The following is a 26,518-nucleotide window of genomic DNA, read 5'->3' as shown; positions in this document are numbered from 1 at the left end:
AAAAAATTATTTGAAATATTCAATTTCTGGCAGCACGGTGGTAATAGGAAGTTAGTGCATGTGCCTCACAATACGAAGTTCCTGAGTAGTCCTGAGTTCAATTCTGGGTTTGAGATCTTCCTGTGTGGAGTTTGCATATTCTGCCCCTGACTGCGTGGGTTCCCTCCGGGTACTCCGGCTTCCTCCCACCTCCAAAGACATGCACCTGGGGATAGGTTGATTGGCAACACTAAATTGGCCCTAGTGTGTGAATGTGAGTGTGAATGTTGTCTGTCTATCTGTGTTGGCCCTGCGATGAGGTGGCGACTTGTCCAGGGTGTACGCCGCCTTCCGCCCGAATGCAGCTGAGATAGGCTGCAGCGCCCCCCGCAACCCCGAAAGGGACAAGTGGTAGAAAATGTATGGATGGATGCCGTATTTTTCGGATTATAAGTCACTCCGGACTATACGTCGCACCGGCCAAAAATGCATAATAAAGAAGGAAAAAAACATATATACGTCGCACTGGAGTATAAGTCGCATTTTTGGGGGAAATTTATTTGATAAAATCCAACACCAAGAATAGACATTTGAAAGGCAATTTAAAATAAATAAAGAATAGTGAACAACAGGCTGAATAAGTGTACGTTATATGACACATAAATAACCAACTGAGAACGTGCCTGGTATGTTAACGTAACATATTCATATAACTATAACATATAGAACATGCTATACGTTTACCAAACAATCTGTCACTCCTAATCGATAAATCCGATGAAATCATCTTCCTCGATGTCGCTTCTAAACAACTCTGCCAACTCCAAAGGTATGCGCCGCTTCCTCTTGTTGTTTTCTGCTGCATATTTCACTACGTCCAGCTTGTAATCTGCAGTACTTGATTTCCTTTTCGGTGCAATTTTTGTTTAGCCCTTCTTAGTTTTTATAAGTTACCGCCAACGATGAGATGATCAATTTTAATAGCTACGGCAGTAGCATATAGCATTTAGCATCCCATGACCCGCGATGCACTCTGCCATGACCCTCCCCCGCCGAATTCTTATTAGTTGACGTGTGTGACAATTGCTGACATTTTATGCGTCTCTTCCGCGAATGAAATAAATACTATTATTTAATATTTTATGGTAATATGTTAATAATTTGGCTTCACGGTGGCAGAGGAGTTAGTGCGTCTGCCTCACAATACGAAGTTCCTGCCGTCCTGGGTTCAAATCCAGGCTCGGGATCTTTCTGCGTGGAGTTTGCATGTTCTCCCCGTGAATGCGTGGGTTCTTCCGGGTACTCCGGCTTCCTTCCACCTCCAAAGACATGCACCTGGGGATAGGTTGATTGGCAACACTAAATTGGCCCTAGTGTGTGAACGTGAGTGTGAATGTTGTCTGTCTATCTGTGTTGGCCCTGTGATGAGTTGGCGACTTGTCCAGGGTGTACCCCGCCTTCCGCCCGATTGTAGCTGAGATAGGCGCCAGCTCCCCCCGCGACCCCAAAAAGGGAATAAGCAGTAGAAAAATGGATGGATGGATGTTAATAATTTCACACTTGTACATTCTGAGTGTCTCATTCAGTAAAAAAAAATTAAAATTCCATTCCGTTTTTTAAGGTGGTCTGTCTTAACGTTTTTAGCATTCAATCAGACATTATTGTGGGGTTTTGTATTAGTCTTCCTAAAAATCAAATATACCGGCCCCCAGGCACCTTTTTTTTCTACAAATTTGGCCCCCCGAGTCAAAATAATTGCCCAGGCCTGTTATACTGACTGGTACCTATTTAAATTTACTTCAGTCAGAACGTTGCTTGCCTTCTCTGTAACCTTGGACAACGGCAACAGCCGTTATGTGCTATCGTCACATTTGTAATATTATGCTTTTATGGAAAGCAGTATGGATTTACTGTACTCTGAAAATAATGCCACCAGTATTTCCTAAATAGCTGGCAATATACAGTCCGATCCATAAAAAATCGACACAAAGGTGAGACAGGTCTAATGTTGTTGGCTCTATTCACCACCACCAAGGATTTGAAAGGAAACAAGGTGTGCTTTAACTGCAGACTTTCAGCTTTCAATTTGAGGGTCTTTACATCTAAATCAGGTAAACACTGTAGGAATTACAACAGTTTGTATACGGTATGAGCCTTCCATTTTTTAAAGGGGCCACAATTAATGCGATATTTTCCCAGAATCCATTTAGAAGAGGAGGTCTACAATTATTTTGAAGTGTGATTTTTGCATTAGGAATCTGTTTCTGTCAACTCTCAATGCAAGGTACAAAGAGCTGTTAGTCTCAGTAAACCTCATCATTATTCGGCGTAAAAATCAAAACATACCAATTACAGAAATAATCAAAAAAATCAGGTGTGGCCAAATCAACTGTTTGGAACATTCTCAAAAAGAAAAACGCACGGGTGAGCTCAGCAACATCAAAAGATCTGGAAGACAACAGAAACCAAGTGATGGATGCCCAAAGAAGTATTACCCTGGTGAAGAGAAAACCTCTACAATGCCTGTTTAGATCACCAACACTCTCCAGGATGCCAGTACATACTGTATGTTGTCAAAATGGTAAAATAAATGGTTGTATAGCGCTTTTCTACCCCTTTTTAAGGAGGCCAAAGCGCTTTGACAGTATTTCCACATTCACCCATTCACACACACATTCACACACTGATGGCGGGAGCTGCCATGCAAAGCGCTAACCAGGACCCATCAGGAGCAAGGGTGACGTGTCTTGCCCAAGGACACAATGGGCGTGACTAAGATGGTACTGTAGAAGGTGGGGATTGAACCAGTAACCCTCAGATTGCTGGCACGGCCGGTCAACAGTCAACAGTCAAGAGAATATTTCATCAGAGTGAATACCACAATATGTTAACCCCATTGGTCAGCCCCACAAACACTAAACAATATTTAAAAGAGCCTTTTTATGGTCTTGAGAAACATGAAACAAAGATCAACTTGTACTGGATCAATAAGGAGAGTACAAAGAATAAAGGCAACAGAAGCTTGTTATTCATAATTTTTTGAAGACCTAATGAACCTCTTTGGATTATTTAAGGCAACTGTTTATGTTCCAAAACATTGTCACCTCATCAGTAATGCGTGGTGGTTCCTTTGTATTTATTGACAATGTACTGCTGGCAAAAGCAGCAGGATACATTCTGAATTGTAAAGTATCTGCTCATATTCGGCCAAATATTTCATATGCTCTCTCATTGTAAGCGCAGATGGACAATGACCCGAAGCAAACTGCAAAAAAAAAAAGAAAAGGGCATTTTTATGGCAAAGAAGTGGAATGATACGCAAGTGGAATGTTAATCAATGACAGGGCGTACCCTGATACAACTTTTTATACCGATATTGACTTGAGTATAGGATGATATCGATATTAATCTGTTACAAAATCAACACGAATCATAGTACCTCGTAACGACCGGGTCACATATTGATGCAGGGTTGTTCTCCCAAGAAGCAGACGGACTTCGGACACAGTGTGCAGATAGGAAATTATTTATTCAAGCAATAAATCAGGCCGGATCAAACAAAAATGTGCTCATAGCACGGAAGGCAAAAGCTAAGGGGGCTAGCGTGGGAGCTAGCAAACAAAATGAGCTCAGCGTGGAAGTTAATATACAAAAACAGGAATCAAACCGTTCTTAAGTGTTGCTTGTAGAAAATTAGGAAGCCAGACTGACTGACCGGCAAAGGCAGTATTAAATAGCACTCTGATCAGTGCTCGGTAAATAGGTGAGCGTCCCAAACACCAATCAGAGACAGGTGAAGACAATAAGCACACATAGTAACAGAAAACACAACCCAGGGGTGCACAAAACAGGAACTGAGGGAGTCCAAAAACCAAACAGAACATGATCCGGGCAGTGAATAATAACACTACCTAATGTTTTAGAGTGTATAATGTTAGAAAAGGCTTGATTGTATGAAATTACTAAAAACGGTAGATATGAAAAACATATACCTTATGACCAGAGGTGGGTACTATTGTGCTACAATAATGTATCCCATTACTTTTGGTCTCCTAAAAATGTGAGGCACATAAACTGTTGTAATTCCAACAGTTGATTTAGATTTAAATACCCTCAAATTAAAGTGGACAGTCTGCAGTGAAAGCACATCGTGTACGTTTGAGCCAAAAATACTATAATTGTGTCAATAACCCAATATTTATTAACCTGGCTGTAAGTGAGTGCACCTCATGGAGACCATGTCAACATTGTGTCCAAAATGTCAATATTTTTAGTATGAGCAGTGCATCATCGTTATCGAGCAGTGCCTTAACCCTCCTGGAAATTGAATTCACCAGCGTTACACTGGTTGTTACTGGAACCCTCATCTACTCTTCCATGATGAAATCACTAAAAGGGTGTGTTAGTATCTGTGCACGCCTGCATCTTCTGCTTGATGGAAACATACTCAACCTCCAGCTTCCCCAGCCTCTCAGAGGCGTGTTCCAGGCTAGAAATAGAAGATCATGCTCATGACTTTTTAAATATGAGATTGACATATTTAAAACATATTTAGATAAACTCTCTAAATTATGGGACTTTGTTTTGAATTATTATTATTATTTTTTTTTAAAATAGCATACATATTCAATATAACATGGCCTAGGAGTTAAGTCTTCTTTAAAATAAGTGACACCTCTGTTTGAGGGGTTTTTGAACGCATCACAGATATGTTTAATGAGATGCAGAAGTGAAACTTGTACATAACTTTCTCTCATGTTGCCACACATTGATTTACAAACCCTGTTTCCATATGAGTTGGGAAATTGTGTTAGATGTAAATATAAACGGAATACAATGATTTGCAAATCATTTTCAACCCATATTCAGTTGAATATGCTACAAAGACAACATATTTGATGTTCAAACTGATAAACATTTTTTTTCAAATTTTCATTAACTTTAGAATTTGATGCCTGCAACATGTGACAAAGAAGTTGGGAAAGGTGGTAATAAATACTGATAAAGTTGAGGAATGCTCATCAAACACTTATATGGAACATCCCACAGGTGTGCATGCTAATTGGGAACAGGTGGGTGCCATGATTGGGTTTGAAAGCAGCTTCCATGAAATGCTAAGTAATTTACAAACAAGGATGGGGCGAGGGGTCACCACTTTTTAAGCAAACTGTCGAACAGTTTTAGAACAACATTTCTCAACAAGCAATTGCAAGGAATTTAGGGATTTTACCATCTACGGTCTGTAAAATTATCAAAAGGTTCAGAGAATCTGGAGAAATCACTGCACGTAAGCTATGATATTACAGACTTTTGATCCCTCAGGCGTTACTGCATCAAAAACCGACATCAGTGTGTAAAGGATATCACCCCATGGGCTCAGGAACACTCCATAAAACCACTGTCAGTAACTACAGTTGGTCGCTACATCTGTAAGTGCTAGTTAAAACTCTACTAGGCAAAGCCAAAGCCATTTATCAACAACACCAAGGAACGCCGCTGGCTTCGCTGGGCCCGAGCTCACCTAAGATGGACTGAGGCAAAGTGGAAAGGTGTTCTGTGGTCTGACGAGTCCACATTTCAAATTATATTTGGAAACAGAGGACTGGTGTCCTCCAAAAAATAACCATTCGGATTGTTGTAGGCGCAAAGTTCAAAAGCCAGCATTTGTGATGGTATGTGGGTGCATTGGTGGCCAAGGCATGGCTAACTTACACATCTGTGAAGGCACCATTAATGCTGAAAGGTCCATACAGGTTTTGGAGCAACATATGTTGTCATCCAAGCAACGTTATCATGGACACCCCTGCTTATTTCAGCAAAACAATGCCAAGCCACATGTTATAACAGCGTGGTTTTGTAGTGGAAGAGTGCGGGTAATTTCCTGGCCCGCCTGCAGTCCAGACCTGTCTCCCATCGAAAATGTGTGGCGAATTATGAAGCGTAAAATACGACAGCTCGCCCCATCCTTGTTTGTGAATTACTCAGCATTTCATGGAAGCTGCTTTTATACCCAATCATGGCACCCACCTGTTCCCAAATAGCCAGCACAACTGTGGGATGTTCAAGATAAGTGTTTGATGAGCATTCCTCAACTTTATCAGTATTTATTGCCACCTTTACCAACTTATTTGCCACGTGTTGCTGGCATCAAATTCTAAAGTTAATGATTATTTGCAAAAAAAAAAAGTTTTTATCAGTTTGAACATCAAATATGTTGTCTTTGTAGCATATTCAACTGAATATGGGTTGTAAATGATTTGCAAACCATTGCATTCCGTTTATATTTACATCCAACACAATTTCCCAACTCATATGGAAACAGGGTTTGTATTATACGTTTAGATTTCTTCTATTACCTCATCTGTGTTGGTGCTCTGTGTGGAAATGCTTAAGGTGAGTTTTGATGACATCATGTTGTCTGTGTTGAGTGCTGTTTTTTACGCAGGGTTTGCAGCTATCAATGTCGAAAGAAAAATTTCGTACTTTGGATAGGAAGGGCGTTGTAGACTCTAGACCTAATTTACTAAAGGTTTGCATGTACTATAACGTGCAAACTTTAATTGATTATTTGGCGTACCACCAAAAGGAGCCCACATACCACTAGCGATACGCATACCACAGTTTGAGAATCACTGCTATACTGCTATACAGGTGTATAGATAATACTTGGTTAATAGTCAGGTCACGATATGTAAATAGAGTATTGTTGGCGGATTTTGGATGGTTAGTTAGAAGATTTTGTAGGCGGAATAGAGGACTCGAATGCATAGGGGTTGTGAATGATAAACAGCACGTTTTTCCAATGTTTGCGTATTTACAGTATCACTGATCCGCTGATATGGACAGAGTGCAGATGCGTTCCCCTTGTGATGTCATTCGACCCGAATCTAAGGGAATTGCTGAAGACATTCAGAGCAGAATATTCAAAATGACCGTCTGAAATTGTGGCATTCAGTGATGTTTAGACAGTATTTTCACATACTTTGCGGATTGGGAATACAAGATACGGTTTAATGCAGTGATTCTCAAACTGCGGTACAAGTACCACTAGGGATTCTGGGTTCCATCTAGTGGTGTGCCAAATAATCACTTAACTAAATATTCAAACCCAATGTTACTGTTGAAACTGTTTGTAATGTATCAGTCACGAAACATATTAAATATAATTGTTAAATAAAACAGCTGCCTTGGTTTTCATCAATACTTAGGCCTACAATGCTACTGTATTATAAAGTTGGTCACAATGGTGGTAGTTGGAGAGCCAAGTGTTTTCTGATGTGGTACTTAGTGAAAAAAGTTTAAGAACCACTGCTGAAGGAAAACCATAAAACAAAATTCAGCATATAAAATCAGCTTGTTTTTTCATTATACGGATACTTTATACCAATTTAAGCCATGCTTGCCCCCCCACCCCAAAAAAAGAACCTTTTACATGTAATATAACTTTTTAAAAGAAAACCACTCCTGTACATCACAAACATTGTATGAAAAACGTTGTCCAAACAACTACAGTAGTTATATGAAGTAATGTACTAATAATGTAAAGCATTTACCTTGCAGAGTGGTCTTCACCAGCAGTGGTTCTCAACCTTTTTTCAGTGATGTACACCCTGTTAACATTTTTTTAATTCAAGTACCCCTTAATCAGAACAAAGCATTTTTGGTTGAAAAAAAGAGATAAAGAATTAAAATACAGCACTATGTCGTCAGTTTCTGATTTATTAAATTGTACAACAGTGCAAAATATTGCTCATTTGTAGTGGTCTTTCTTGAACTATTCGGAAAAAAGATATAAAAATACCTAAAAACTTGTTGAAAAATAAACAACTGATTCAATTATAGATAAAGATTTCGACATGTAGAAGTAATCATTTACTTAAAGTGCTTTCTTTGGGGATTGTAATAGAGATCCATCTGGATTCATGAACTTAATTCTAAACATTTCTTCACAAAAAAAGAAATCTTTAGCATCAATATTTATGGAACATGTCCACAAAAAAATCTAGCTGTCAACACTGAATATTGCATTGTTGCATTTCTTTTCACGGTTTATGAACTTACATTCATATTTTGATGAAGTATTATTCAATAAATATATTTATAAAGGATTTTTGAATTGTTGCTATTTTTAGAATATTTTTTAAAAATCTCACGTACCCCTTGGCATACCTTCAAGTACCCCCAGGGGTAAACGTACCTCCATTTGAGAACCACTGGACTACAGTATTTCATAACAGCTGTTCCTACGTCAAACACACCATCAGGTCCTGTTTATTTTCATGGATATCTGCTGTTTTGACATTATTTTAACGTCCCTGGCTGCTATTATCGACTCTTTTTGCTTTTACATTACAGGGTTCACTGTGTTATTTGCTACGCCGCGGACTCTCAAATTGCAACCTCAAGCATAGCAATTAGTGGAGAGAGAGCTCTTACCTCAGAACAGTCTTTAGTGGAGATCCTGCTTTATTAAAACTGCATACTAAATACTACCTCAACACTGTGCTATTCTATTTTTGTAAGTGAGATGTTGATATATTTTGTTGTAGTTCTATCTATTCAACAGTATTTGTGTGAATGTGCGATAACCATTTTCAAGAGAAAGTTGACATTGAAGAGCATTTTTAATAGGCAAGGAGGGTTGGTGTGATTTGTCAAACCAGCCTGAAATTGAAGCCTCTGTACACAGCAAAATCAATTTTCTGGGCTTTAACAGGGCATGGATGGTATTAACGCATTCTGCCAGAGAGAGAAAATCGATTATAAAGATGGACGGACGAAGAGATGGATAGATAGATGAGTTGCACTGAAAAGAAAACCGTATCCCTAACCACAACACTTAGAACCACTTCACATTTATTTAAGTGCAAGACGCTTAGTGTTAAATGATTTCAGAGAAACATGTTTACTACCCAAGGCTATAAAAAAAGATTTCCTCTCCAGTATAACAGGAGACGAGTAACAACTCACTTTTTCAGCAAGTCCAGCACGTGTAGCTGAAGCACTTCAAAGTACTGACTGAGGTAATGTGTTTTAGAGCAGGTTTGATATGACTAACACAAATTTATGACTTCCAATATTGTTGCCCTCCTGAAGGAAGGAAGTAAGAGAGCGTGAGTGGGAAAATGTCAAGTCCGTGTAACTGTCTCCATTGACATTCTCAGGAGACAAATTGAATGATTTTACACTTCGTAACTGCCCGTCCTGCTCCATTTATTGCCAAAAGAGATATCTGCAGGACCCATGCTGTCGGGGCGTGATGCCAACCGGTGGGTGGGAGCGCACTTACTTTACCACATATCACGTCTAACCCGGTGCATTTTGGGCAATTGTGAATCCGCGCATGCATGTGTGAGCGTAGGAGGCAGATGCAGAGTCAAATAATGACAAAGGAAGAAACACCGCAGAGAATGCATCCTGGGACATAGCTTCTTTCAGGCGGGAAAACATCCATCCCTTGAGCAAATTCACACTTACAGTAATCAGTGGTGTGGGAGTTCATCAGTGGGATCCCGATGGATGGAGGCGTGGTAGTGAATGGTGGTCCAAGGGCCAACCTTGTTGTGCTGCTGGCCACCGGTGGAAATTCTCCATTTGCTGTAATGAAATATAACATTTAATGAAAAAGCTTGCATTTCTTACCCCTTGTTCATCAGTCTGAAAGATATGAATAAGAAGGCAATTTTTTTTTAGAAGAAATCCATTAAGCCCCGAGCCACAAATACATTTGCAGGGCTGAGATGATATGTTCGCTGGTACCTTGATCTCATCCAGCAAAAACTCTGCCTGATTGGCTATTTACTGCACAAGATGGAGGAACCTTTAACTCCCAAAGATGTTGAAGCGGGGGTGAATAATTTGAGTTGCATGGTTGGAGGGCTGACCTGGAAAACGGTGAAGAGTCGGTCTTATTCTGTACGTCTGAGTGTGGAGAAGAAAGGAGTCTTCATGGTTGTTTAGTTAAGCCTGTATCAATGAATCACTCTCAGGAATGACATTTGTGCATTTCTATCTGCAGCTGGCATGGCACAACATCAGCCTCATAATCACGTTCAAACCTCAAACAGCTTGTGTGTGATGGGAGGTTATTTAAAATGCTAGTGTTCATTCCAGTCACAAAACAACACTTTGTTCAATCATGGCTGGAACTATTCAACCTGAAGCGAGTGTGTGACTAAGTGTGCAGTCGCACGTATGGTATACTCAATTAGGTTGGATTCTATATGTACATTTATTGACAAATTGAGAGGCAGGTGAGGATTTTTGCCTTTTCTGACTTATACAGTCGTGGTCAAAAGTTGACATACACTTGTAAAAAACATAATGTCATGGCTGTCTTCCAATAATTTCTACAACGCTTATTTTTTTGTGATAGAGTGATTGGAGCACATACTTGTTTGTCACAAAAAACATTCATGAAGTTTGGTTCGTTTATGGGTCTATTGAAAATGTGACCAAATCTCTTGTGTCAAAAGTATACATACAGCAATGTTAATATTTGGTTACATATCCCTTGCCAAGTTTCACTGCAATAAGGCGCTTTTGGTAGCCATCTACAAGCTTCTGGCAAGCTTCTGGTTCAATTTTTTACCACAGATCTTGATAAAATTGATGCAGTTGAGCTAGATTTGTTGGTTTTCTGACATGGACTTGTTTATTCAGCATTGTCCACGCATTTAAAGGGGAACATTATCACCAGACCTATGTAAGCGTCAATATATACCTTGATGTTGCAGAAAAAAGACCATATATTTTTTTAACCGATTTCCGAACTCTAAATGGGTGAATTTCAGCGAATTTAAACGCCTTTCTATTTATCATTCTCGGGGCGATGACGTCAGAACGTGACGTCACCTAGGTAATAAAGCCGCCATTTCCTCAAACACATTACAAACACCGGGTCTCAGCTCTGTTATTTTCCGTTTTTTCGACAATTTTCTGGAACCTTGGAGACATCATGCCTTGTCGGTGTGTTGTCGGAGGGTGTAACAACACTAACAGGGAGGGATTCAAGTTGCACCACTTTGCCCAAAGATGCGAAAGTGGCAAGAAATTGGATGTAATTTGTTCAAAATACGAGGGTGTGGGGAAAGCCGACGAAATGGTCACTCGTTTGTTCTGCACACTTTACCGACGAAAGCTATGCTACTACAGAGATGGCAAGATTATGTGGATATCCTGCGACACTCAAAGCAGATTCATTTCCAACGATAAAGTCAAAGAAATATGCCGCCAGACCCCCATTGAATGTGCTGGAGTGTCTGCACATTTCACCGGCGATGCTAAGGCAAACATGGCACAGAGATGTATGGATAACCTGCAGATGCATTTCCAACAATAAAGTTAACGAAATCACAAAGGTGAGTTGTGTTGATGTTATTGACTTATGTGCTAATCAGACATATTTGGTCGCGGCATGACTGCCAGATAATCAATGCTAACATGCTATTTAGGCTAGCTATATTTGTAGCTATATTTGCATCTGGCATTTCCCTTCACCCACATGTAATGCCAAACAAACACTTACCAATCGACTGATTTAAGTTGATCCAGTGTCACAAAATGCGAAAGTCCCGAACGTTTGGTCTACACATTTTACCGGCGATGCTAAGGCAGACATGGCCGAATAGCGTCAATAGCTATTCGCTCAATAGCTTCAGTTTCTTCTTCAATTTTGTTTCCGCTATCTGCTTCCATACTCCAACCATCCGTTTTAATACATGCGTATTCTGTTGAATCGCTTAAGCCGCTGAAATCCGAGTCTGAATCCTAACTAATGTCGCTATATCTTGCTGTGCTATTCACCATTTGTTTGTATTGGGATCACTGGATGACGTCACAGGAAAATGGACGGTGGATTCACAGATAACGAAAATCAGGCACTTTAAAGCTTTTTTTAGGCATATTCTGGGATGGGTAAAATTTAAAAAAAAAACTTTGAAAAATAAAATAAGCCACTGGGAACTGATTTTTATTGGTTTTAACCCTTCTGAAATTGTGATAATGTTCCCCTTTAAGTAAGGACTTTGGGAAGGCCATTATGTTCTTTACAAGTGTATATAAACTTTTGACCACGACTGTAAATGTTGAGACAATGTTGAATACTCGTGTTAAACAATGCCAAAGCGTCAACTCATAATGTTCATGCATTTTGGTGTGAGCTTGCACTCAGTTTTGGATGCCTCTGCCTGCAGTCTTTCTTTAAAGATTGGCTGCGTTGTGATGTCACTGTGAGGTGGGTGTACATATGTGGTCATGTTGAGGTAAGCCTCCTCCCTCTTTATTGGGCGAGACTGCTGCCCCTGAAGCTTCAGTATTCCTTCTTGTTTCATGCTCTCCTGCCTGATCTATGTCTATAAAATAAATACTGTAAAGTAAATAATTCTGTGTCTATTTGCCCACAACATTTGGGCTACTACAAAATTGGAGTAGCCACTTAACTAAGGCATAAAAAGTAAACACCATTGCAACATTACTACTTGGTTTGAAGAAACACAGGATAAGGTAGGATAAAGTATCATTTTAATCTAATCATTTGCATAAAAACACCGACGTGTGACATATATCGACATGAATGCTGGTAAAAGCAACTTATTTTGATGCAGCTCTGTATCGATCCAAGAGTGGGCAGGTGTACCCAAGCAGATCTATAAACTGTTTATGAAGTTTATAACTTCGACCGTGCCTGAAAAAATAAAATAGCGGCAATGTTTTGTCTTTAAGATATACATAAAACAGTGTACATTTTCAAAAGAAACATTTGAATCCTTTTAGAAATTGCCTATTTACATCAAACAGGAAAACAATTTAAACGTACTGCATCAAAAAGTGTGCATCAGTGTGTAAAGGATATCACCACGTGGGCTCAGAAACACTTCAGAAAACCACCGTCAGTAACTACAGTTGGTCGCTACATCTGTAAGTGCAAGTTAAAACTCAACTATGAAAGCCATTTATCAACAATACCCACAAATGCCGCCAGCTGGACTGATACAAAGTGTAAAAGTGTTCTGTGGTCTGACGAGTCCACATTTCAAATTGTTTTTGATAACTGTGGACATTGTGTCCTCCGGAACAAAGAGGAAAAAAAACATCCGGATTGTTATAGGTGCAACTGTGATGGTATGGGGGTGTATTGGTGCCCAATGCATGGGTAACTTACACATCTGTGAAGGCACTATTAATGCTGAAAGGTACACACATGTTTTGGAGCAACATATGCTGCCATCCAAGCAACGTTATTAATTTAGCAAGACAATGCCAAGCCACGTGTTACAACAGCGTGGCTTTATAGTAAAAGAGAGCAGGTACTAGACTGGCCTGCCTGTAGTCCAGACCTGTCTCTCATTGAAAATGGTTGGCGTGATATGAAGCCTAAAATACCACAAGGGAGACCCCGGACTGTTGAACAACTTAAGCTGTACATCAAGCAAGAATGGGAAAGAATTCCACCTGAAAAGTTTCAAAAATTGGTCCCCTTAGTTCCGAGTCCATGGTTCTCGCCCGAAAAAGAGTGGAATGCCATCTCCGGGTTGGGGAGGAGACCCTGCCCCAAGTGGAGCAGTTCAAGTAACTAGGAGTCTTGTTCACGAGTGGGGGAAGAGTGGATCGTGAGATCGACAGGCGGATCGGTGCGGCGTCTTCAGTAATGCGGACGTTGTACCGATCCGTTGTGGTGAAGAAGGAGCTGACCCGGAAGGCAAAGCTCTCAATTTACCGGTCGATCTACGTTCCCATCCTCACCTATGGTCATGAGCTTTCGGTCATGACCGAAAGGATAAGATCACGGGTACAAGCGGCCAAAATGAGTTTCCCCCGCCGTGTGGCGGGGCTCTCCCTTAGAGATAGAGTGAGAAGCTCTGCCATCCGGGAGGGACTCAAAGTAAAGCCGCTGCTCCTTCACATCGAGAGGAGCCAGATGAGGTGGTTCGGGCATCTGGTCAGGATGCCACCCGAACGCCTCCTTAGGGAGGTGTTTAGGGCACAACCAACCGGTAGGAGGCCACGGGGAAGACCCAGGACACGTTGGGAAGACTATGTCTCCCGGCTGGCCTGGGAACGCCTCGGGATCCCCCGGGAAGAGCTAGACGAAGTGGCTGGGGAGAGGGAAGTCTGGGTTTCCCTGCTTAGGCTGTTGTCCCCACGACCCGACCTCGGATAAGCGGAAGAAGATGGATGGATGGATGGATGGATGGTTTCCTTAGTTCCCAAATATTCACTGAGTGTTGTTTAAAGGATAGGCCATGTAACATAGTGGTAAAAATAACCTTGACAACTTTTTTGCAATGTGTTGCTGCCAATAAATTCTCAGTTAATGATTATTTGCCAAAAAAAAAAAAAAAAAAGTTTCTCGAACGTTAAATATCTTGTTTTTGCAGTCTATTCAATTGAATATAAGTTGAAAAGGATTTGCAAATCATTGTATTTTTTATTTATTTACGGATTACACAACGTGCCAACTTCACTGGTATTGGGTTTTGTACATTAATCTCACACTTTAAACCACGGCAGGAATGGTGGCAGTTTTGCACAGAGTGGCTGTGCGTCTCCTCTCTGCTCTGACAGGAAAGAAATGTAAGTCTATTGCCATTACACTTAAAAGTACAACAAAATGTGTTTCCAGTACAATATGTCTAAGAGCAGACATACATTTAGGGCAGATATGGGCAAATTAAAACGATTAAACCTGGACGTCTCCAAATTATATTTTTACACCCTTTCCATCGAAACTGGAGCCGCCAATATGATGTGCAGTGCATTTTTCAAATTAAGTCTTGAGCTATAGAGAGTATTCCAATGGTTGGAATCTGCACTTCTGACTGATATATATGGGTAATTACGGTAATCTACGTCACATTAGCTCCAAGCAGATGAGGCGAGAAGCAGACTGGGCGGGGTTTGTTTACAGCAGCCAGTCTGAGACGTGTCAGGGAGGGGACATGGACGCAGATTTCTACAACAAAGTTCTGTTCTGCAGAAAAGTGATACGATATGGCTTATTACTATATGGGTGTGGATGTATTTTGTCCTTTGTGTTCATGTTTCGCCGTGTTTGTTGCATATTTGTTGCATTTTGCTTTATTGTAAAAGGTTGCTCTTGAGATGGTCCTCAGGGAAGTAAAGAGGAGAGGCCTTCATTTGTTCTTAATATTCAGTGTTTTATCATTCATTGTTGATTAAAATAAACCCCACATTGTTTATTTTCATGTGCATTCTTTTATTGAGCGAAAAGGCCTTACAATTTCATTCAGTTATTTGATGTGGTCGGTCATAATATTTTTGCATTCTATCTGTCATATTGTGAGTTTGTATTGTGTTTAGCTTTTACCCTTTTCTACGGCATTTTAAGAATTTCTTTCAATGATACTGAACAACCTTCACATGTTTAAAGTGGTCATTGAAAAAGGGAACCAACCACAAAAACAGCAGAAAGCGTGACACTTTTTATTTACACCTAAAATATCGTATCAAAAAACATCAGACACAGACAAACTCAGTGTCTTGTTAAAAACAAATAAATAAAATATCATTCTACATGCTATATACAGTATACATACATATATTTATATACAGTATATCTATGCTGTGTGTGTTTATATTTATATATAAATTATACATTTACACACATACATACATATATATATATATATATATATATATATATATATATATATATATACATATACATATATATATATACACACACACATATATATATAGGTGCATAAATATATACATACATATATAGTAGGGCTGTCAAACAATTAAAATATCTATCACAATTAATCACATCTTGATCATAGTTAACTCAAAATTGATTGCAATTAATCGCAAATAGGTAAATTAATCATCAATAATAGGGTGTCCCAGCTGTAAAATGTTATATTTCTACCGGAATAAATGCTTCTGATGTTCTGTACATTATATGTTGTACAAGTTAATGGTCTTCCTATTCCTGCATGACAATTTTTTAACCTTCTCTAGAAATAAAATATAATATTGAGCCTACTAATCATTCTGTAACTGAAGACTCGACAAGAACATGTTATATACTCCAACAACCCAACCGCCCCCATATTCTTAAACCGATGTACCAGCATTTCTTTAAGTGCAAATATCACAAAATAACATTACAAAACATCTTTGAAAAAGCATGATTGTAATGTAAGACATTTTTATTGTGTTAATGTCAAGGTTTCCCCTAAATTGCCAACATACCTGTGGCAGTGTGGGGGGGTGGTTAGGGATGTGGTTAATATGATGTCCTCGCATGATTTGCTATGATGCATATATTCTTTAAAAAGGCAAAAAATTGTAAATATACATTTAAAACTAATCGGTTATTATTAAGTACAGTATTACCATATACGTTTTTTTCTTACATAATATTATTCTATTCTATTCTTAAATTGTTATCGTTAATTGTGTAATGTACTTTGTTGAGATTTTTTGTTTTATTTTTTAAGAGGGATTTTTCTAACCCTTTGTTACTTTTTCTTTAATGCAAAAGACTGGTAACACATCTGGCATGTCTGGTGTTGTTGGAGACTGTACTTGTGTTATGAGGCTCTGTTTAGATTCTGTCACGCCATGTCCGTGACGAGCCTGATGTCCCACTTGCCTTGCATTGTTGGGAGCCTTTCTCTAATCAAAAATTGCCAGTCTCATCTTAAATTGTGAATATATCTTAACAAATATATTAAAGTACATCCACAGCGCGCGGACACACTGCCTCTACTCCAAACAACCCAGTGCGTGTTGCTTACGTCATCAAAACATCGGTTTCGGGAGCACTGTTCCGGTGATTAAAGTACGTCTCTTTCCGGCCAAATTTTCAATGCATTACTAGTCAATATTGCACGAAGAATAAACTATATAAAGCCATTTATATTGTATCTACCTGCTGGTTTTAATGTGTATGTTCGTGTGTTATGATGGTCATTTTTCTCATGGCCTGTGAACACACCGTGTCCGTGGAGAAGTGTTGTGCGTTTTGAAGTGTAGCACAGAGGCAGACGTGTCTGCATGGAGGAAATACTTACAAGAGAGAGGAGCACCGAGTATGTGTGGTCAAACACAGAACGCCCTGAATGAGATGTGTCGGATGCGTTGGATCATTGAAACTTTACTCTGGTTTGTTTCCTTCTATTTGCTTCACATCCCCAATATTGTGATCACTGCAGATGAGACCAACAAACATGTTTCCAAACGCAACATCAAGGGGATTTTTATCAAAAAGTTAGAGTTGGAGTTATTGGGCCCCATTCAGCAAAAAGTTCCTAACTTTTCCTCTTGTCTTTCTTCCTAAATGATTTCCTAAGAGGAATCTATTCAATTTCATGACGTGTTCTTAAACTACCAAATTGTTCCCACCTGCTGAATGCCAAATGGTTAGCGAGTGCGTGTCTATCATAATTTGCCTACAAACACACCCTTATTTCCCCAATATGCATATGTAAATACCCTTAATTACGTAATTTGCATAGGTAAACGTCAGACACACGGAGAAAACACAAACAGATTACAGAAGAGAAACTCGTATTATCCCGCGGGGGAATACATAAGTTCAAATTGTAAGTTTAAGAAAGGGGAGACAGCGCTCGGTAGCTTAAAGTTTTCAAATAAATATTTGTCACTTCGGGCAAATAGGTCAATGTGGTCGTGAAATATGCGCTCCTCCCCAGGGCACGATCTGCGGCATCTTGGCATCTTGCAGTGTGTGTGTGCGCACACAGTATTTTGCTATATGTCTGTCTGTTTTATCTATCTATCTATCTATCTATCTATCTATCTATCTATCTATCTATCTATCTATCTATCTATCTATCTATCTATCTATCTATCTATCTATCTATCTATCTATCTATCTATCTATCTATCCATCCATCCATCTATGATATTAATTTAACATTAGACATTAGAATTAATGGAACTTGTCACACTTAAGAACAAAAAGGCCACTCTAAGAGTGCTCTGGAACACTCTTAGGTTTTGTTCTTACCTACGAACAAATCCCAGCTAAGAAAAGAAATCTCCTTAAAATCTTCGTAAGTGGGCCTAAGAACAAAATTTGTTCTAAAGAACGGTTCGTGAATGGGGCCCATTTTCTTTCATTTGCGTACATTATTTTGTAAGCCCACAAAAGCAGCGTAAGAACAGGTACAGAGATAGTCAGAGCCGGATTTGAACCCATAACCTCCATAGCTCTTAGGCTGACCTGCTAACCACATTACCATAGTGCTAAGACAGAAACTGGAATTTGAAATTGCTCATAAGATTAGACAGAGCACCATGGTAATTGTATTGTTACTGGTGAATACGCCGACTTACTGTGTCTTATATTACTTGGTAAAAAACTTCCAAAAACACAAAATGAGCTCTTAGAGCAAAGAACTGCATATCGATAACATTTGTCCAAACCTGTCTGCTTGTTCTTCATGGTATTGCAATGCTGATTTCAAAGTCTTTTTTTCTACCAACTTGCACTGTCAGAAAATCAATATCTCATTCCCAAGCCCTGTAATTATCAAACTAATATGATCATCTAAACCTCTGCTGCTTGAGACTATGTGCAGATTTGATGGATCACATACAGCACTGGTTCTCAAATGGGGGTACGCGTACCCCTGGGGGTACTTGAAGGTATGCCAAGGGTACGTGAGATTTTTTTTTTTAAATATTCTAAAAATAGCAACAATTAAAAAATCCTTTATATTTATATTTATTGAATAATACTTCAACAAATTATGAATGTAAGTTCATAAACTGTGAAAAGAAATGCAACAATGCAATATTCAGTGTTGACAGCTAGATTTTTTGTGGACATGTTCCATACATATTGATGTTAAAGATTTATTTTTTTGTGAAGAAATGTTTAGAATTTAGTTCATGAATCCAGATGGATCTCTATTACAATCCCCAAAGAGGGCACCTTAAGTTGATGATTACTTCTATGTGTAGAAATCTTTATTTATAATTGAATCACTTGTTTATTTTTCAACAAGTTTTTTGTTATTTTTATATCTTTTTTTCCAAATAGTTCAAGAAAGACAAATACAAATGAGCAATATTTTGCACTGTTGTACAATTTAAAAAATCAGAAACTGATGACATAGTGCTGTATTTTACTTCTTTATCTCTTTTTTTTTCAACCAAAAATGCTTTGCTCTGATTAGGGGGTACTTGAATTAAAAACAAAATTTCACAAGGGGTACATCTCAGAAAAAAGGTTGCGAACCACTGACGTACGGCATACTAGTGAACACAATGTTTGATAGGTTGTGTGAGTGCAACCACTTTACACACCATCTATCTGTCCTGCAGGAAATACGATGCTTCATTCTGTTATTTCAACACAAATTCAACATTTTTCTGTGTATCTACAGCAAAATAGCTACTATATTGGTATTCTGGGCATATGAGGATCTTGTGGGATAAGCACTGCTTGGATTTACAGAAACGGAATGTTGCTGCAGCAATGAGAAAAAAGCAAGCAGGGCACCGTGAACATGAGGGCAGAGAAACAGCCGCTCGGACTGTCACTGTTCATTAGTTAGGTGCTGTAGGCTACTCCAAGCCCTCAAGAAGCATGCCATGTTGGACTGGTGGGGTTACCCAGAAATGAAAGGGGAATAACTGTGTACAACTCTCTAGGAAACAGTCTCAATATAGAAGTGCTTTCTTCCAAAATGTTTTTTCTTCCAAATTAAATAATTGTATTGTGCATTTTTACAAATTGCACCATACTGAATAAATGAAGTGAAAATGGGTTATACTTGAATAGCGCTTTTCTAACTCCAAGGTACTCAAAGCGCTTCGACACTTTTTCCACATTCACACACTGATGGCGGGAGTTGCCATGCAAGGCACTAACCAGGACCCATCAGGAGCAAGGGTGAAGTGTCTTGCTCAAGGACACAACGGACGCGACTAGTTTGGTAGAAGCTGGGGATCGAACCAGGAACCCTCAGGTTGCTGGCACGGCCACTGTCCCAACCGCGCTACGCCGTCCCCATTGTCTATAAATTTATTTTACCTCTATAACGTATTTTCCAGACTATAAGCCGCTACTTTTTTCCTACGCTTTGAACCTGGCGGCTTTTATAAAACAATTTTTTCTTTGCTAACGGCCATAATGTTTTGCATTTTTAACAACAATCTTTTAAAAAAACATCCACTGAGACTGAAAAAGTGTGTTATTGTTTGTGCTATGGATCCATCTTTTGTCCAAATTTGCTCACTGCAGTTGCTGCGAGTGGAATGTCTACAGAATTTGCTTCTGTTTAGTAACCACAACTGGAAGTACAAGTGCTGTTCCATCTACTAGTCATCCATGTGTGTTTTTGCTTGTATGGTTTCTTCATTCATTACTCCAAACAACGTTTGTAAGTTTTACAATAGAACTAAAACGATTCATACTTACCGGAGTGTTTTCATGCATGGTTGTACGTGCTATCGTAATGTAATCAAGCTAACAGTTTATTTTGAACATGCATACAATACAATTACAAAGTAATGCGTCACATATTTCCATGTGTTTCATTATAGCATGTCCAAAAAGGAGTAGGAAGAAGCAGATATTATTCAACCCTACCCCTTTTTATATCATAGCAGTTTTATCCCCTTTCTTTATTCTCTGTTTGTAACAGAACAGTGAATACATAAATTAGTAAATTAGGATTAGCAAGATGGCGGCGCCCGGACGGGCTGCGACACTGCGGTGCTCTTGCTAAAGATGGAACATTTGGCGGAAATGCCGGACAGTTCTGCAGACTTCATGGCTGGCTCGCATCGTGGTCACTCCGTGATCACGTACGACCGCCAGACACTTCTGGATATGGACATATCGGGCCGTTTTGGACTGATAGACGCGGGCGTGCTAAACATGCTAACTAGCATGGGAATACGTCGGCGGCTACATCCAGCGGCCTGTGAAGCAGCGGAGTCTAGTAGCAGCGGGGGCCGTCTACGGAGCAGACGCCAGCGGTGTGATCGGAAACGCGGATGCCGAGCGGGGCTTAAAACAAAGCAGAAGGCTAATCCCCACAGAACACCACTTCCCTCCATCCTGAAGACGGATTTAGATGAAAGATGCGAGACTACTGGTCTGGGTAAGGAGTCTGTTAAATTAGAACAAGTTTTTTCTGCTTTGAGTGTTTCAGAGTTGGACATGTGTTTTACCGAGGTGGCTAACTATGATGTGTGCAGTTTATCAAAGCAACAAACAAACAATCGAAAAATCCCCGTTACTGAGGTGGCTAACTATGATGCGTGCAGTTTATCAAAGCAACAAACAAACAATCGGAAAATCCCCGTTACTGAGGAGGCTAACCATGATGCGTGCAGTTTATCAAAGCAACAATCAAACAATCGGAACATTCCCGTCGTATCAATTCCTAGATATGGTCGTAATTATACTGAATGCACTGGGCATAATAAACACAACATTATTAATATTGCTACTACGGATAATTTGATCAACAATTCCCTAAAACAGCCCACAACCTATAATATAGGTTTTTTAAACATAAGATCATTGTCTCCCAAAACGTTGTTAGTTAATGATATTATCAGAGACAACAATCTTAACGTCATCGGTCTCAGTGAAACCTGGCTTAAACCAAATGACTTTTTTGCGCTAAATGAGGCATGTCCTCCTAACTTTACACATGCGCATATTGCCCATCCGCTTAAAAGGGGTAGGGGGGTCACACTAATATACAACGAAAACTTTAACCTTAGTCCTAACATAAATAATAAATATAAATCGTTTGAGGTGCTTACTATGAAGTCTGTCACACCGCTGCCTCTACACCTGGCTGTTATCTACCGCCCCCCAGGGCCCTATTCGGACTTTATCAATGAATTCTTAGAGTTCGTTGCTGATCTAGTGACACACGCCGATAATATAATCATAAGGGGGGACTTTAATATCCATATGAATACCCCATCGGAGCCACCGTGCGTAGCGCTCCAGACTATAATTGATAGCTGTGGTCTCACACAAATAATAAATGAACCCACGCATCGCAACGGTAATACCATAGACCTAGTGCTTGTCAGGGGTATCACCGCTTCCAAAGTTACGATACTCCCGTGTACTAAAGTATTGTCCGATCATTACCTTATAAAATTCGAGGTTCAGACGCATGTTCGTCAAACTAATAATAATAATAACTGCTATAGCAGCCGCAACATTAATACGGCCACAACGACAACTCTTGCTGACCTACTGCCCTCGGTAATGGCACCATTCCCAAAATATGTGGGCTCTATTGATAACCTCACTAACAACTTTAACGACGCCCTGCGCGAAACCATTGATAACATAGCACCGCTAAAGTTAAAAAAGGCTCCAAAAAAGCGCACCCCGTGGTTTACAGAAGAAACTAGAGCTCAGAAATTATTATGCAGAAAGCTGGAACGCAAATGGCGCACGACTAAACTTGAGGTGCACCATCAAGCATGGAGTGATGGTTTAATAACTTATAAACGCATGCTTACCTTAGCTAAAGCTAATTATTACTCAAATCTCATCCACCGTAATAAAAAGATCCTAAATTTTTGTTTAGTACGGTAGCATCGCTAACCCAAAAAGGGACTCCTTCCAGTAGCTCCACCCACTCAGCTGATGACTTTATGCAATTCTTTAGTAAGAAAATTGAAGTCATTAGAAAGGAGATTAAAGACAATGCGTCCCAGCTACAACGGGGTTCTATTAACACTGACACGATTGTATATACGGCGGATACTGCCCTCCAAAATAGTTTCTCTCGTTTTGAGGAAATAACATTAGAGGAATTGTTACAACGTGTAAATGGAATAAAACAAACAACATGTTTACTTGACCCTCTTCCTGGGAAACTGATCAAGGAGCTCTTTGTATTATTAGGTCCATCAGTGCTAAATATTATAAACTTATCACTTTCCTCGGGCACTGTTCCCCTAGCATTCAAAAAAGCGGTTATTCATCCTCTTCTTAAAAGACCTAACCTCGATCCTGACCTCATGGTAAACTACCGACCGGTGTCTCACCTTCCCTTTATTTCAAAAATCCTCGAAAAAATTGTTGCGGAGCAGTTAAATGAACACTTAGCGTCTAACAATCTATGTGAAACCTTTCAATCCGGTTTCAGGGCAAATCACTCCACGGAGACAGCCCTCGCAAAAATGACTAATGATCTATTGCTAACGATGGATTCTGATGCGTCATCTATGTTGCTGCTCCTCGATCTTAGCGCTGCTTTCGATACTGTCGATCATAATATTTTATTAGAACGTATCAAAACACAAATTGGTATGTCAAACTTAGCCCTGTCTTGGTTTAACTCTTATCTTACTGATAGGATGCAGTGTGTCTCCCATAACAATGTGACCTCGGACTACGTTAAGGTAACGTGTGGAGTTCCCCAGGGTTCGGTCCTTGGCCCTGCACTCTTCAGCATCTACATGCTGCCGCTAGGTGACATCATACGCAAATACGGTGTTAGCTTTCACTGTTATGCTGATGACACCCAACTCTACACGCTCCTAAAGCTGACCAACATGCCGGATTGTAGTCAGCTGGAGGCGTGTCTTAATGAAATTAAACAATGGATGTCCGCTAACTTTTTGCAACTCAACGCCAAAAAAACGGAAATGCTGATTATCGGTCCTGCTAGACACCGAACTCTATTTAATAATACAACTCTAACATTTGACAACCAAACAATTAAACAAGGCGACACGGTAAAGAATCTGGGTATTATCTTCGACCCAACTCTCTCCTTTGAGGCACACATTAAAAGCGTTACTAAAACGGCCTTCTTTCATCTCCGCAATATCGCTAAAATTCGCTCCATTCTGTCCACTAAAGACGCTGAGATCATTATCCATGCATTTGTTACGTCTCGCCTCGACTACTGTAACGTATTATTTCCGGGTCTCCCTATGTCTAGCATTAAAAGATTACAGTTGGTACAAAATGCGGCTGCTAGACTTTTGACAAGAACAAGAAAGTTTGATCACGTTACGCCTGTACTGGCTCACCTGCACTAGCTTCCTGTGCACTTAAGATGTGACTTTAAGGTTTTACTACTTACGTATAAAATACTACACGGTCTAGCTCCATCCTATCTTGCCGATTGTATTGTACCATATGTCCCGGCAAGAAATCTGCGTTCAAAGGACTCTTTAGTGATTCCCAAAGCCCAAAAAAAGTCTGCGGGCTGTAGAGCTTTTTCATTTCGGGCTCCAGTACTCTGGAATGCCCTCCCGGTAACAGTTCGAGATGCTACCTCAGTAGAAGCATTTAAGTCTCACCTTAAAACTCATTTGTATACTCTAGCCTTTAAATAGACTCCCTTTTTAGACCAGTTGATCTGTCGTTTCTTTTCCTTTTCTTCTATGTCCCACTCTCCTTTGTGGAGGGAGTCCGGTCTGATCCGGTGGCCATGTACTGCTCGCCTGTGTATCGGCTGGGGACATCTCTGCGCTGCTGATCAGCCTCCGCTTGGGATGGTTTCCTGCTGGCTCCGCTGTGAACGGGACTCTCGCTGCTGTGTTGGATCCGCTTTGGACTGGACTCTCGCGACTGTGTTGGATCCATTATGGATTGATCTTTCACAGTATCATGTTCTCATATGTTCTCATAGTCATCAGTATCATCAGTATCACAGTATCATGTTCTCATAGTCATCATTGTCACCGACGTCCCACTGGGTCATTATTGTCACCGATGTCCCACTGGGTGTGAGTTTTCCTTGCCCTTATGTGGGCCTACCGAGGATGTCGTAGTGGTTTGTGCAGCCCTTTGAGACACTAGTGATTTAGGGCTATATAAGTAAACATTGATTGATGATGATTGATAAATATATTAATATAAAATAAGTAAGTAAACAAATATTAAATACATGAATAAATATTAGACATATACAAAATAATTAAAGTTTTCATAAATCAATAGCTATGTAATGTATTGTTTTACCTAAAAAAATGAATGAGATTATCAATTTAAAAAGAAAAGTAATATTAAGTATAATTTTCATTTAATCTTGGCATGCGATTACATGAATGCTGGTAAAAACAGCTTTATTTCACTTTAACTTCAAATCGATCGGAGAGTGTGCAAGTGTCTAATGTAGTGACCGGGTGAATATATATGCTTATGAAGTTTATTTTCGACTTTCTGGAAAAAATATAGCAATGAAATTTGTCTTAAAGATATATACCGTATTTTACGGACAGAAAAAAACGCTCAGTTTTTTTTTTTTACACTTTGAACCCTGCAGCTTATCTATGGATTCATCTTCAAAAACGGTCATTATGTTTTGTATTCGATATATACTTTTCATATTGCGTCGACAGACAAACTGAAACGGTGTGTTATTGTTTGTGCTATGGCACCTTCTTTTGGAAGAGTTTGCTCCCTGCTAGTGCTGCGGGTTGGCAATGTACTTCCTGTTTCGTGCCGGAAGTATATTCGTCCATAACGTTTATGCTCGAAACTATTCTTCATTCATTACTCCAAGTTTGTCAGTTTTACAAAACAACTAGAATCCATCCATCCATTTTCTACCGCTTATTCCCTTTTGGGGTCGCGGGGGGCGCTGGCGCCTATCTCAGCTACAATCGGGCGGAAGGCGGGGTACACCCTGGACAAGTCGCCACCTCATCGCAGGGCCAACACAGATAGACAGACAACATTCACACTCAACTAGAATAATAGCTACTAAACCGTGCCATATGTGATGTCTGTAGGAGTGTTTTCATGCATATTTGTACGTGCTATCGTAGTGTAATCAAGCTAGCGTTCTTAGCATTAGCAAAAATACTAACACGTTTACAAATGTCTGTATTAGTATTATTAACTTACAATGGCATTCTTCTTGTATTGTTTCAGTTTTCGTACATTCACCAAAACGTCACTGTGGAGTTATTGAGTCTGTTTAGCTGATTGGAGAGCGAGACTCCACAGCTAGTGGGTACATAACGATGACTTATGTTTTGTTTGACAAGCCGTTTTACTGTCGTGTTACAGGCACTGTTTAGAAACAATAAAGGTAATAAACATTTACACAATGTTTTGTACCGTTCTATATATACGACTTATGGTCCGATGCGGCTAATATATGTAAACATGTTTATTTATTCTAAAATTTGGTGAGTACGGCTTATAAACCAGTGCGCTCTATAGCCTGGAAATTACGATATTTAAACGATGTACATTCTCAAAAGATAAATACTGAGAGTGTCGGGGGTGGTTTCATCTGCAATCTGGGAACACCTCCACAAACAAAAAAGTAGGTTATAAATAGAGATGATAAATGCTTTAAATTGTAATATCGGAAATTATCGGTATCGGTTTCAAAATGTAAAATTGATGACTTTTCAAAACGCTGCTGTACGGAGTGGTACACGGACGTAGGTAGAAGTACAGAGCAGTTGCGTCTCCCAGTCAGCAGCCCCTCCCCTCCGACGTCCCCCCTCTCCCACACACAACACAGGAGTTGCAGCACGACTGCAGCATGAGAGGTTTACTGGCGACGCTTGATGACCTCAT

At 39.7% G+C, this 26,518-nt stretch overlaps 1 protein-coding gene across 1 annotated transcript in view; it reads right to left on the bottom strand.

The window, feature by feature from the left end:
- alk (ALK receptor tyrosine kinase) overlaps positions 1-26,518 on the bottom strand; it is a 924,960-nt gene that overhangs the window by 117,871 nt on the left and 780,571 nt on the right. Inside the window, exon 11 of the mRNA XM_061895727.1 lies at positions 9,457-9,576. Coding sequence (XP_061751711.1) covers positions 9,457-9,576 — 120 coding nt within the window. The remainder of the gene's footprint in view (positions 1-9,456; positions 9,577-26,518) is intronic.

Source organism: Nerophis ophidion, linkage group LG03 (assembly GCF_033978795.1).
Source record: "Nerophis ophidion isolate RoL-2023_Sa linkage group LG03, RoL_Noph_v1.0, whole genome shotgun sequence".
NCBI classification, from domain to species: domain Eukaryota; kingdom Metazoa; phylum Chordata; class Actinopteri; order Syngnathiformes; family Syngnathidae; genus Nerophis; species Nerophis ophidion.
Note: the sequence above shows the minus strand (reverse complement) of the source record. Positions and strands in the feature narration are given on the sequence as shown.